The sequence below is a fragment of the Acipenser ruthenus genome, chromosome 2, assembly GCF_902713425.1.
Source record: "Acipenser ruthenus chromosome 2, fAciRut3.2 maternal haplotype, whole genome shotgun sequence".
In the NCBI taxonomy this organism is placed as follows: Eukaryota; Metazoa; Chordata; class Actinopteri; order Acipenseriformes; family Acipenseridae; genus Acipenser; species Acipenser ruthenus.
In genome coordinates this window covers 84,863,228-84,877,187 of record NC_081190.1, presented here as the reverse complement: position 1 = coordinate 84,877,187, position 13,960 = coordinate 84,863,228, and the positions used below count along the sequence as shown (strand labels likewise).

Genomic DNA, 13,960 nt, shown 5'->3' with positions numbered 1-13,960 from the left:
TAACTTACACAGATCCACGGGTGTTTGAGTGCCTCTGTAGCGGTGATTCGTTTGGCAGGGTTGATCGTTAACATTTTATTAATGAGATCTTTCGCTTCGGGAGTCACGGTGTCCCACTCTGGTGATGGAAACTAATAGAACAGGTTATACATTAGACAAAATACTGAATTAAAGGATACAGTCTTCTTTGGTAAAACTTAAAAGAAAGGAAATCAATTAGGCACAAGTTTCGGCTTAGCTCATTCATCATTTTGAAGTAATGGAGGAATACAGTTTCCTTTCATCACTCACCAATAACAGCAACAATCGTAATATACAGAGTAGTACCAAAAAAGAAACTTAGCAATACAATTAAATACTGTAAACGTTTTAAAGGGAGGTGTGGCAGGGCTGTTGTAAAAATGTAAGGTTTTCCGGTTGGGGTTAAATCTGTCTCTGCCAGCAATCACAGGTGTGTCCATTTCCCAATTCGGTAATTGATGCCAAATGGTGGCCACATGTATATAGGGAAGGGGAAGTCCACTGTCTAGGGGAGTGTAACCTACGTGTAAGATCTGTGTTAGTCAGTGAAGGTGAATGCCCAGCCTGACCTCAGTGTTATTATTCATTATTGTTTTGTTTAAACCTGTTTATTTGTTCCAGTATTTTGTTGTTTGTGTTAATAAAAGTGTGCATAGGCACCTGAACTGCAGCATCATTGCCAATTATTTTTACTATTTTCTCCCCAATTTGGAAATGGCCAATTATTTTTAGGCTCAGCTCACTGCTACCACCCCTGCGCTGACTCGGGAGGGCGAAGACGAACACGCTGTCCTCCGAAGCGTGTGCCGTCAGCCGACCGCTTTTTTTTTTCACACTGCGGACTCACCGTGCAGCCACCCAAGACCTACAGTGTCGGAGGACAACGCAGCTCTTGGGCAACTTACAGGCAAGCCCGCAGGTGCCCGGCCAGACTACAGGGGTCGCTGGTGCGCGGTGAGCCGAGGACACACTGGCCGACCTAACCCTCCCTCCCCCCGGGCGGCGCTCGGCCAATTGAGCGCCGCCCCCTGGAAGCTCCCGTCCTCGGTCGGCAAAGGAATAGCCTGGACTCGAACTCGCGACGTCCAGACTATAGAGCACATCCTGCACTCCACGTGGAGTGCCTTTACTGGATGCGCCACTCGGGAGCCCGTTGCAGATCAGTGTTTAATTGGTCAGATTTTAGGTAATCAAGTGGCAGCTGCACATTGGATATTCTACAAATCCAACCAGCAATGAACATGACAATTCAAACATATATTGTGATTGTTTCTGGAGGTTTCTTGATTGGGAAAGCTGATCTTAACAATTTTGCAGTGGTACTTCTATAACCTGAACAAACTAAGTTTATACAATTAGTTTGTATTATAAGTTTCACTGTTTTCTGATACTGTAAATCCAATTTACTTCCAATGTTAAAGCACCAAGTGGATGTTATCAGCAGATTCAACAGTATTTTGTTTCAAAAGATTTGACAGGTATTGCCAGTTTTGCTGAATTGTACAGTGATGTGGACAGGAGGCTAGGTTGAGATCACCAAATTAATTTATCTTGTGTCCAGAGCCATTTTTAAACACTGGCTTTCAGGGGTGAACAGCAATAGAAGCCAGTGAATTAGCCTGCTGCATCACCCAACCACCTACTTTGTTCTATTGCTAATTAAATTCTCATCAACCCTTTACAGAATGAAACATCATCAGAGCAACACACACTACAATTACTGCTCAACCCATAACCTGGAATTCATTAACATTTCCAACTGCTTGGTATGAAAAGGGTTTCTCAGCAGGGCCGCTGCCCACTTACATCATAGGCCCCGGCCTTGATCTGCTGGTAGAGCCTGTGCTGATCTTCATCCCAGAATGGAGGATAGCCAACCAACAGAATATAGAGAATAACTCCTGCAGAAATTAAACATGGAATACATGAAACCCTTCTTAGAAAAATACATCACAGCTGATAACAACTGTGCCTAGGAAGGATCTGGAAGAACAATGACAAGGCCAAAAGCAATTTGAACACAGAAAGAAAAGATTTAAAACATTTTATCAAAACCACATCCCTTATTAATGTTGACCATGTTATTTATGCAGTTTTACCATGCTTTTCCCATGTTTATACAATACATTAACCACAGTTTACCCTGGTTTGCCATGTTTATTAATATGCTTTCTCTGGTCTTTACAATGCTTACATATACTTTACCATGCTTTATTACACTTTGCTATCTATTTCCATTTAGACAATGGTAAAATATGATTAAATAAATTGGATTATTTTTAGATACTACTAGGGGTATGCTGAATAAAATAATAATATTAATGAAAATAATAACTGAAAGTAATCTTACATTTGTAAGTGTGGCCCAACTGGATACAAGTGTGTATATAATGGTACAGAAATTATCATCTGTGCATCTCAGATGAGCAGGACAATACAGTGAAGCAGCTTACCACAAGCCCACATGTCCACTGGCTTTCCATAGGGGTCTTTGCGTAACACTTCAGGTGACAAGTAACCTGGGGTACCAGCAAAACCTGCAGAATGGAACCAGAGGGTAAATTTCCACATTGCACAAACTGAAATACCACAGTCCTAGAGATAGAAATATCAGTTTGATCCATTCCTGGTTTAAAAACTGGAATGGGTGAAACTGCTACATTATACAATATGAGTCTTATTTTCCATCCCTGCAATCCACATGCACTTACAGAAATTATAGTTGAATAAAGTAACCACTGGTTCTCAAACCAAAAGATTTGATGGTGGCAGTAAATTCTTTATTATGGTTGGCAAATAGAAGGTGACATGAAGGGAAGCAGTAGGAGGGATCAGAATACAAGCCCCAAATCATGAAAACAGTAATGAAAGCTTTGGATCCAAATGACTGTACAGTATGGTACTGCAGAACCTCTTGGAAACAGCTTAGGAAGTTACCAGGAAGGTGTATTGTATTGTCCCTTCCTTCCTGATTTGCTTTTGATCTCTTTAACAGAAAATGGGTTACATTTCAAGCAGTAGCAAGCCCATTTTGTTATTAAGGCATGGCATAACATAGAATAATGCTGTTACCTACCCTCGAGCCTGGTGACATAATTAATCAGGTAGCACCAGAATACAGTACAACAGGATTATTCATTTCAGCAGTGTATAGTGTACCAGAGGATTGACCCTTTACAGCTTGCTACATGAATGCAACTAAATATAATCATAACTAAGCACTACTTATACACCCATTTATCACAAGGCTTTAATCTTTCAATGATACTTAATCTACTCTAAGACTGTCAGTAAATCAGTGGGTATTGCCAATAAGGTGACAAGGACTGGAGCTGGCAACTGTGAGCCACTGACTCACTTAACGACCACCTATTAATCCTACTTGGCTATAAACCTTGCTGCACGCTCAGCTCCACTGCAAACAAAAACACACCACATAACCAAGCTTTATACTGTTCATGAAACATGTAAGACAGCACTACTAAGTTAGGGTGATATTCAAAATGGAAACTGTATTATATTATTTACTTACCAAACCAGGCCTGTTGGTCTCCTTGAACCTCAATAGCCAATCCAAAATCTGCCAGCTTCACAGCTGCCCCCTTCAATTTACTTGCTAAAAGTAAATTCTCTGGCTTTTTCAAACAGAAAGGAATTTTAGAAAAGTCAATACTCATTTATGTATGTATTTATTTTTTTGGAAATAATCCTACACAACGGAACCATTCTGAGAGAATCTAAGGATGTGCAAAACTAAAACCAATACCACAGAAGCTTGTGTTCCATTGGATTTCTTCTGAGTACAAGACCTGGCTTGTGCACATTTAAAATTAGTATTTGCACACTAGGATTCTGAATTTTCTACAGAGGTCACTGTTTAGTGTTTGGTATTATAAGTTGTTTCCTGTTAAATTTAGAATAGTCCATTCAGGATAAAAAAAGACTGAACAATGATTTGGAGTTCGAAGCTTTGAGAGTGCTATTGTCTGTGGGTAATATATGGGAAAAGTTAGTTTGTATGGTTGCATGTTTTTCCCTAAACGTAACAGCAAGTCGCTGAAAGGGAAGGTAACCTTCTGTAATAAATGTTTAGAGTTGTGCATATCCCTTCTGCAGTTTTAAATATTTCTTAAAGGGAGTACTGGCTTTGACACCACACCTTTAAACTGATAACAAGTACTCCTTTTAGAAACAGCTACTGCACCTTGATGCAATATATCTGAAGAATATATGGGGTACTTACTTTATGTATTTATTTATTTTTGCCTGAGAAATGTGCTTCACCCATGTAACTCTGCAGCTAGATTTACATATTAATGTGGCTCTGTGCTAATTTAGCTGTATACCCGTTCCTTTAAGACTAAGCCGCAGGGCTTAGTCATACCAAGTGCTCACTTTGGAGGAGGTTTCAAACTTATTTCATAAGCCTCCCATCATAGACAGGCTCATAAAATCTTAACAATAACCATACCCATTCCCTCTAGTTGCGTTTTTGGATATAAATGAGTTATGCTGGGGCTGGCTCTAAGTCTATATGTTACAGTTACTTTGAAATATAACCACAGCAATCAGAAATTGTACAAAGTAACCTATAAATGTATAACGTTACCAGCTGACTGATCAGTTTATAAAATGCCCAAAGAAATGTTGGTTAATTTACAGAATAGCCAGTTCATCTAGAAAGTTAGGTAAACATAAAGAATGTCAAGGCAGATTAGGTTAGATTAAATGATGTTTCTGCTTGTAGCAAAATTTGATTTCTCTCAAAATGGTAATACGCTAATGTAATGTACATGGGAACATGAAACAATCTCGGTGTGATGTGCAGCCTACTGTAGCAGATATCATAGGGCTCTACCGTTTTCTAGAGAATTACAACAAAACTATGCCGGAAAAAGTACAAGTATATTGAAAAACAAAACCTTGCTTTGGGCATTCATTTATACACTACCAGCCAACAATATTCCTATATAATGCTTATTACTATTATTAACTGACTGATTTTATAAAGTAAGTGTAACAGACAGTATACAACATTTTTCATTCAAAAGGATGAATGTACGAAGTATCAAACCGATTCATATACCCTTTAAGTACCAACTGTATATGTTGGCACATGGTGATATGAAAAACATAGTGATATTCGTTTTACAACCTAACAACTTCAAAGAACCAGCCTCAGCCAACATAAGATACTTGGTTACGCTGCACCAGTTTGTCACCTTGTTCTGAGAGCATCCAAACCTAAACATACCCCCTGGACAACAGTATTCATGTTTTGCTCTCCATGTTCATAATGGTGTACAACAACTTTTCTAACTTTATAACGTGGTATTCTCACAATAACTTTGACCTGTAGTTTTCACTTCCCTTACTAAAAGGGAAATATGAAGTATGCATAATTACAGAAAGTGTGATTATAACATAACTGTTTGACCTTGCCTAATCAAATAAGCAAGCCTTATCTACATATCACAGTTGAAAATAGGGCACATTATTTTCCACTGTGAAAGGGCCCATATAAACCCAACCCCTTCCCAGGAATTTAAATCTAAGGCAGAGTCTCAAACAAACACCACAGGAGGACCTGTTGGGCTCTGATGTCCTCAGAACAAAATGTTTGCCACCTTTAGTAGCTGCCTTTGAAGCAATCACTGTAACTCCTTGCACGTTAACCCTTCCACACTTAAAACAAAATGTTGATTTGATAACATTAGCATTGTTTTCACCTTTTACACAACATGATGCATAGCACTGAAGTAAATGCTTTGTGTCATTTAGCTACATGTTTTATTGTGGTAAACTCTTACTGGTCAATTAGTGGATTGAATTAGTTGACAATTTTGGTTGGAGTCAATAAGGGGGGAAGGGTTATATTTTCAAAGCATTTACTCCAGACTTTAATTAACTCTTAAGAAACAAATATCTTTAAAAAAAGTGCCTACAAGACCTTGAATTATACTACAAAATGGTTTGGTTCTAGTTTCTTTCAAAACTATCAGGTGCTTTTCTTCTTTCAGAAAATCTGTCAATTAATGGAGGAGAATAGGTTTGGAAAATATGCCCCTGTGTCCATTGTTGAGTAGGATTTTTTTGGAGAAACATCATGTGTGAGCTACCAATGAGTAGGGCAGTACAGGGCATGACAGGGATTGCTAGACTGAGCAGCAAAATGGAGCTGGCAGCAGCCTTGTCACTCAGCAGAGAAAGTAATGGTTCAATTAGGGTCGAAATAACAGGCATCTTACACCGTCAGAGGCAGTTTTCTGCAGTCATGCATGTTGCTAGGGTAGTGCACATAACAAATGTGTCAGGTAATTACCGTGACAGAACAAAAGAGTAACTGGTTCTAAATTACAGCATTGAGGAAGATCTACGTTGACTAATTGTATACTTATTATTATTATTATTATTATCATTATTATTATTATTATTATTATTATTAACAACATCATCATCATCATAGGAGTAAACTCCATCCTTACAACTAGCTCAATATAAATACAGAGAAATACGCCTGTAAATCTAAATGACAATTACATTATTTTAAACATTTTAGGTATTAATGCATCTACAGTTTATACTTTTGCTTTATACTTAGACTCACCACTGTTTAATTCAATAGATCTTATGTTTTTTTTTTTTTTTTTTAATAAAATAATAATAAAATGTGAGATGAACTGCGATTACGATAGATTCTGACAGAGGCTGGGATAGTATTCATTTTTTGAGTTAACACTTTCAAGCAATAGCAAGAAATTGTTCTCCTTTCTTGTGGGAATGTTTTAAAAAAGTTTACAATTTAGACTAGATTATAGCTATAACAAAGGGATGGAAATGTTGTTTTGCGAAATGTTTTCCTGGTCTACATGGAAACACTTCAAACCAGGCCTGGCACTACTTAAAATGCAAATGAGGACAGATTATTCTTAACTCTTCATGCCGGGCCCAGCTGTTAATGAGATACAAAATGTGTTGAGCAAATTACAGAGTTCAATAAACAGCCTGGTGTATAGTGGAGTTCTTGCTTTACTTTAGAAAACAAGAACGATCTGAAGTATTAAGAATATTCACTTCATATTTTGGCTTGTGATTTCATTGGCAGCATGATAACATATTTTAAAGTTGCTTTCTCTCCCATACTGATAATTCCCATGACTTCTTTCACTTCATTGCAAGATTAGATTAGAGGTCACCTATTTCTACACTTTTAACTGTCAAAGCAACCACCACACATGAGGAATACCCTGCATGCACAACTGCAGGAGCTGAAGAAGTATTGCGGTTTTGAGTGATCTGTCTGTTCCAACGCCACTACTCACCTTCAGGTCCTGGTGGACCACACCCATCTGATGGCAGTGTAGCACAGACTCCAGCATCCGCTAAATGCAATGACTGCATGCAAACACCAGGGGGCGTGTGTTAGTTCCAAGCTGACACTCACTGTCTGTGTAACCTCATTGAGTTAAACATGACACATAGCAATCAACTGTGGATTCTGGAAGCCAAAAAGAAAAACAGTGCCCCAGAAACACACATTATTATTCCAATAGAGAAGCGGTAACCCCAGCTGGAATATTTTTATATGTTCTTTTAAGCAAGTTCGTTTTAGTTTTTTTCATGGTTCTTTGCGTGAAGATGAACCAGCGGCACTACAATGGCAGTGTATATTAACAAAGACTACAAATTGTTAAAGCAAAATAAAAAATGCAGTACTAGCTTTGACTGCACTGGTACTCAGTCATTCAAATTTGCAATTAATTATTTGAGTGAATCATCATTGGCGAAAGAACCATCTGGTAATTAGCATTCATAATAGACTGAAAATACTATACTGACTTTACTATACTTTTTTTCTTTTTGTAATTGTCACTGCAGCCTCAAGGGTCCCTTTGCAGTCTATTGGAGTAATGTGTGATCAGTTGGTATGCTATAGTATCACAACCCAGAAGTCTCAAAACAGAAGTGGTGTTTAATCCACAGGCTGCGGTGCATCTGACCCATAGAGTCGCTGTTGCTTAAACCCTTTAACTGTGGCATGACTTCAAACCAATGTATGTCGCCTCTGTGAGTCTTAATGCATGGCAACCTTGTGGACTAGCAAACTGGTAAAAGGCTACATGCATATTTGCTTTGCTAAGGAAAAGGAAAACTTGCGATATGACTCTTTCCCCACTCCCATCCAACTTCTGTAAGTTAGATTTTTTATTAATGGTGTTTAACAAGTTTGTATGGAATTTATTGGCACTATATACTGACCTTCAAGTCTCTGTGAACTATGCCATTTTGGTGACAGTGATTTACACTTTCTAGAATCTGCTGTATACAATGACTGTAAAGATACAAGGGCAGAATGAAAGGGAGAGCATTTTAAACATCACAATAAATACATAGAAATTTCATATGTTTTCACTAGTGTCAAATTTGATATTTAAAAAAAAATAAAATAAATGAGCCAATCAAGACATCATTGCTGACACTAAACAATACAAACACTTGACAGTGATCAACAGAATATGGTTTAAAAAAAACTGTAACATGTTTATCTGAGCAATAAATAGCGGCTGTAAAAAGTAAAGGTTCTAAAAACAATTTCAGTTATTATATAGGCTCAAAAATAAAAAAAAGAGGAAAACAGAAAGAGAAAACAAGAGCTTAATCAGAAACAGGATGAAACAGCACTAGAAGACATTTAGACAGACACCTGTCATGTTATAAGGTTCTGAAGCAGAAATCAGACAAACAACTTCAAGTTAACTTCATTGTTTAACTTCATTGTTTAAGCAGTAAAAACTAAGAGGTACATTACATCAAATTATGAGAAACATTAAAAACAAAAAATAATTTGAATAAATAAAAAAAAAAATAATAATAATAATAAAAACTACAAGATGCCAGAGATCTATCATGCTTCAGGTTAAGAAACAGCACATCTCTGAAAAGCTCCAATAAGCTTTCAGCCATTGACAATCACTCAAGATTAAAGAGACATGCAGATAACAATCCAAGGTTTTATTAGTCTAATATGTGCTGATCCAATACACACAAATACACGTGTGAGTAAGCATGGCTTATTAAATCATGCGAAATGAGTACCTCTGCTTTCAATTCTAGTGTGTGTGTGTGTGTGTGTGTGTGTGTGTGAGCGAGAGTGTGTGTGTGTGTGTGTGTGTGTGAGAGAGTGTGTGTGTGTGTGTGTGTGTGTGTGTGTTACTGACTGGAACTGTGTAATGTTTTTTTTCTTGCATTACATGAGCTGAGCACATGTCCTTAGCACATTTTTAAGGAACACTGGTAGGAGAAACTAGCATTTAAGCATTACTTGTTTTATGTTTTAGTGGTCTACAGTGTATTGCAGGTTTAATAACCAGATGTATGTGCTTTCCTTGATGTCATTTAGGACATTTAAAATACAATTGCAAAGACATCTATTTATTTATTTTTATATTTTTATTTTACTTGAAATGCCCAAGTTGTTTTAATTTTGATGGTGGCAAGTATGTCACACACTTACCTGGCATCTGCCTCACTGTAGTATTCTCTAGCGACAATATCTTCAAATAATTCCCCTCCGGTAACTCTGCAATAGATAACAAATATTTCAGTAACATACATCTCCCACCATGGCCATAAATTAGTTATCAGTATGATGATCAAGACATATATCAACAATATGTACAGAAAAGTATAGAACAAGAAAATACTGTTAATACAAAATACTGTTAATACGAAGTTTCATGACAATTGTATAAGCTTTGCTCCAGATATATGCAACACTGACACTCCCATATATCTCCCAAATCTAATATCAAGTTTCAAGACAATTGGAGAAGTGGTCCTCTAGATATATGGAAAAATGTGAAGTGTCACAGTTGTACATGCGTATGACTGAATCCACTATACCCCATTTTGCAGGGGATGTCCAATAAGATATGCTAAATTGGACTTAATAACATGTGCAGTAAATGTAATTAAAAAAAAAAAAAAAAAATCACAAGGAAGCCTGTCTGTAGAGTGCATCTTTAGTACAGTTTAAATGCCTTTATTGTAGGTCTTCAAAGCTGGCCCTGTTTTTAGATCGTGAATTTCACTTTCATTTAACACAAACGCCATTTCTTGGTTCCGAAAAATGTTCCTCTAATTCCTCAATTTGCCACGAAATCAAGTTGATGCTTCAATCCTAAAACATTTTCAGAAGCATCATAGCTAACATTGGCAATATATCCATCTACTGTAGGCATAAAACAGCACCATACTGGGCTTGTAATATAATTAGTCATTATGTTATCATTAACCCATGACAGGGTTCTAAATACATACAAAACACGTTTCTTTAAGAAATAAATACTGTTTACTTTAAAAAACAATGCAGCATGTTAAGTTAATACATATGAAGTTAGAGTTGCGGGAAATCCAAACTGCTCATACTGACTTTTAATTATGCAAGCCACCATACATTAAGTTATTACAATAAAAATTATGTGTTATAAATTCCTGTCTGCTATCCACCTCCTGGGAAAAGTTAATGATACAATTAACTCACCATTTTATTAGCCGATCTATAATGTAAAGCCAAACAGGTTTAAGTAGGTTTTAGAAAAATTGATTTATATAATGGATTTAAGAGCCTCCGGTTGAGCAATGACAGACCTACACTAAAAGGAAGAACTAAACTCGTTCTAGGAAAGGATGTGAAATAGTGCATTGAAAGGTCTGTATTCTGTCACATGGACCTGCAAGGGTACTGTATTATTTCAAATAATAATGGTGTGCACTGAACTGATAAGTACACAGTATTAAAAAGACTGTAAAGTAAGAATCAATGATACATTAAAATGTAGAACCTGTCTTAAACCCCCCACAGAATGTAGAGAATATTAAATGTATAGGACGGTGTAGCAGGGCGGTAGAAAAGCCCCGCACATATAAAAGGGGGCCAGGTGAAGCCCTGCATGGAAATGAAATGTATTGTAAATATTCTATTTAAAACCCCACAAAACAATAACAAACACGACTAAACAAACAAACCAACCATACATTTCTATTTGAAATAAACCCACAAACCATTCTTTTAAATACATTTCACCACAATACAATATTTACAATACATTTCATTTACATGCAGGGTTCTGCCCGGCCCCCTTTTATATGTGCAGGGCTTTTCTACTGCCCTGCTACAGAGGGTGTAACGGGACTCGCCACACGTGACTGAATGAGTGATTGAAAATGATGATGATGGATGACTTGGATGCGTGTTCACTGCTTGATTGACAGGAGACAGAGACTAGAAGTTTAGGATTGGCACGCCCCCGCTTATGCACAGGTTTCATTTACATATATAGTACAGATAGGAACCCCATGTGATGCTACCAGCAACGGTAGCTCACCGGGGACATACGGCACGGCATATAAAAGGCAAAATAAAAACTGTACAAAAACTATCAAATAAACCCATGTAAATCGGGACCCTTTTATTCCTGGCACTCTATTGCACCAATTCTACCTGTTGATTAGGAGCTTGCAGCTGGTTAACACACATGCTGCTCATTCCCACAACGAAACACTGCAGGCAGGCTGCTACACACAGTGTCAGGTTCCCCATTAAAACGAATACCGTTCATATACACAATCACAACACTCACATTTACAATAAACAATTACAGAAGCCCCCTCCTTTTGTGCATGGCCCCAGCCCTGCTACAGAGGTTAAACACAAACTTCTGCCCTGTATTCCTGTTACAGTACTTACCATCCACACCAAATAGGCACCCTATTTTGTATTCATAATGCATTGTGATGGGGTGCCCACCCCTTGTGTGTATTTTATGTATGTATAATTATTATTATTATTATTATTATTATTATTATTATTATTATTATTATTATTATTATTATTATTATTATGTGTTTGTGTGCGGACAGACGAAAGCCGTCTGTCATTGTTATTTATTGTTTTAAAGTGTAAAATGTTATTTATTACCTCAAAATGTAGTTGGCGTGGATAGGGTTGAATCCCCATCCTGAGTAGCTTGTGGGAATGTGGCTGGAGCCTTAATAAGGTAATTGTTTAATGGGTAATTAAGGCTCCAGCCACAGTATAAAAGACCCACTCCGGGCTCAGAGCAAAAGAGAATTTAAGAGAGTAAGAGTGAATGCTACCAACCAGCGAACAAGATACTCGTTAATTATAAAAGTGTATTTATAGCTTATGTTTTGTTTTACATTGGCCAGAGAGCCCTTTTCTTTGTGCATTTTGTTTAAACTGTTTCTTTATTTTTGTTTAATAAAAAGCTGAGCGCTACTTCGTTCAGTTTAGCCCATACGTTCTATTTGGTTTGATTTCCTGGTCTGATGGTACCACCCACACGCACCCCTCACACCATCTGTGACATGCATACATACTGTATATATCTTTTTGCAGTGAAAAATGGTACGTTTGTTAATAGTCGGTAATTATTTAAGAATCCTTCTACATTATTAAAATGATTAATCTAACTTCTTTCAGTAAGTCAAATTATGTAAATTGTATTGTAAATGGGTAATTGTGCTTCAGTAAAATAGAGGTCCCCACTGGCTCACCAAGTAAAAACTACTACTGCTTAGAGTGTTGGGTATTTTATGGATTTACTGCCACATTCTAAGTTAACCCTTAAGTACAGTTCACTGCAGAGCTTGTCTGCACCGGGAATCTCTTGTGTGATGTCAGTGAGAACTTGTTACTAAACCCCATGGGATTGCTTAGAAATTTAAATAGAGCCCAATATGTAAACTTGAGTAGAATTAAATGATGTTCTTCATGTCAGTGTGATGGCACAGGATAATAATTTTGCAAGCATTTGCTCTTTAACAGAAAGGTGAAGGTTTAGATCACTTTTCTAAACAAGAAAATGAATCAGAAATACATTCTTCTTATCTCTAGTTCTGTCTCTCTCAATCTCATTATTTAACCAAGACTTCAGGCAGGTTTCGTAAACGCACAACCACCCATAGTCTGCTTAATGTAAATGCCACAATGTCTGATTAATGTAAATGCCATAGACAACTAAACCTTAAGAAAGAAGATTAGACTAGAATCACCTGCGGATTCTGGTTCCTGGACTTCTATGAACCTGAAATATTTCTTCATAATTGACAACTATGTTGTTTCATGTCTTCATGCATTAAATATTTAGTGTATCAGCAGGCAAGGAGCCAGTAAGACTTCATATAGTAAGTGTGGGGTGAATTTATGCAACACATTGGGAGTCATTAAACAACTATTTCAAAACATGTGCTTTCAAACTCAAATTCAGATGTTCATTAAACAAGCTAAACTGGGGAATACATGAAAGCTACAGCAGGGGGCAAGACTGAGATACTCTACACTACCAATAGTACAATAGTAATGTACTTTATCAGCTCATAGTCATTTATGATGCTTGACACAGTGACTGGCATTTTCTTTCATTCAAAAATCCATTGCATGTGTTTTAAGCACAATAATAGCATTACTATGGTAATCTAGCAAACAAAAAAGGTTCTCAAAGGCACATGGGCTTTTACAATAGAATCCACTTGTGACAATGCACATGCTATATTTTCATGCAGCTGCTATAAGCTTTATAGAATAGTTGTATTTTGACCAAATATATTGGTAAACTGATATAGGTACTTAGAGGAGATGTGCAGATGGAGAGTAGAGGATTCCGTTTATGGAGGGCAGTTGCCAAAATACAGCCTCAAATGTAATAATTTACAGTATCAGTACCATACAAAATAAATTAACCAAAAGCTAAAATTGAAAATAAATGCCTCATAATGGGTTATTATTGTAATGAAAAAGGTTACATGACTATACTGCAGTCATAATTAAGTCAGCAGTCAAGAACAGGCATATTTGTTTCAAGGAGTTTCTAAATCTTTGCAAATGTGATGTTGTGGCAGGGCAGAAACCCTGCTG

At 37.0% G+C, this 13,960-nt stretch overlaps 1 protein-coding gene across 12 annotated transcripts in view; it reads right to left on the bottom strand.

The window, feature by feature from the left end:
• LOC117409482 (calcium/calmodulin-dependent protein kinase type II subunit delta) overlaps positions 1-13,960 on the bottom strand; it is a 144,490-nt gene that overhangs the window by 33,175 nt on the left and 97,355 nt on the right. For all 12 annotated transcript variants that reach the window (XM_059002881.1, XM_059002879.1, XM_059002884.1 and 9 more), the window contains exons 5-10: positions 9,536-9,601; positions 8,281-8,353; positions 3,554-3,656; positions 2,475-2,558; positions 1,828-1,922; positions 9-131 (exon numbers count right to left, since the gene is read on the bottom strand). In XM_059002881.1, the coding sequence (XP_058858864.1) occupies positions 9-131; positions 1,828-1,922; positions 2,475-2,558; positions 3,554-3,656; positions 8,281-8,353; positions 9,536-9,601 (544 nt within the window). The remainder of the gene's footprint in view (positions 1-8; positions 132-1,827; positions 1,923-2,474; positions 2,559-3,553; positions 3,657-8,280; positions 8,354-9,535; positions 9,602-13,960) is intronic.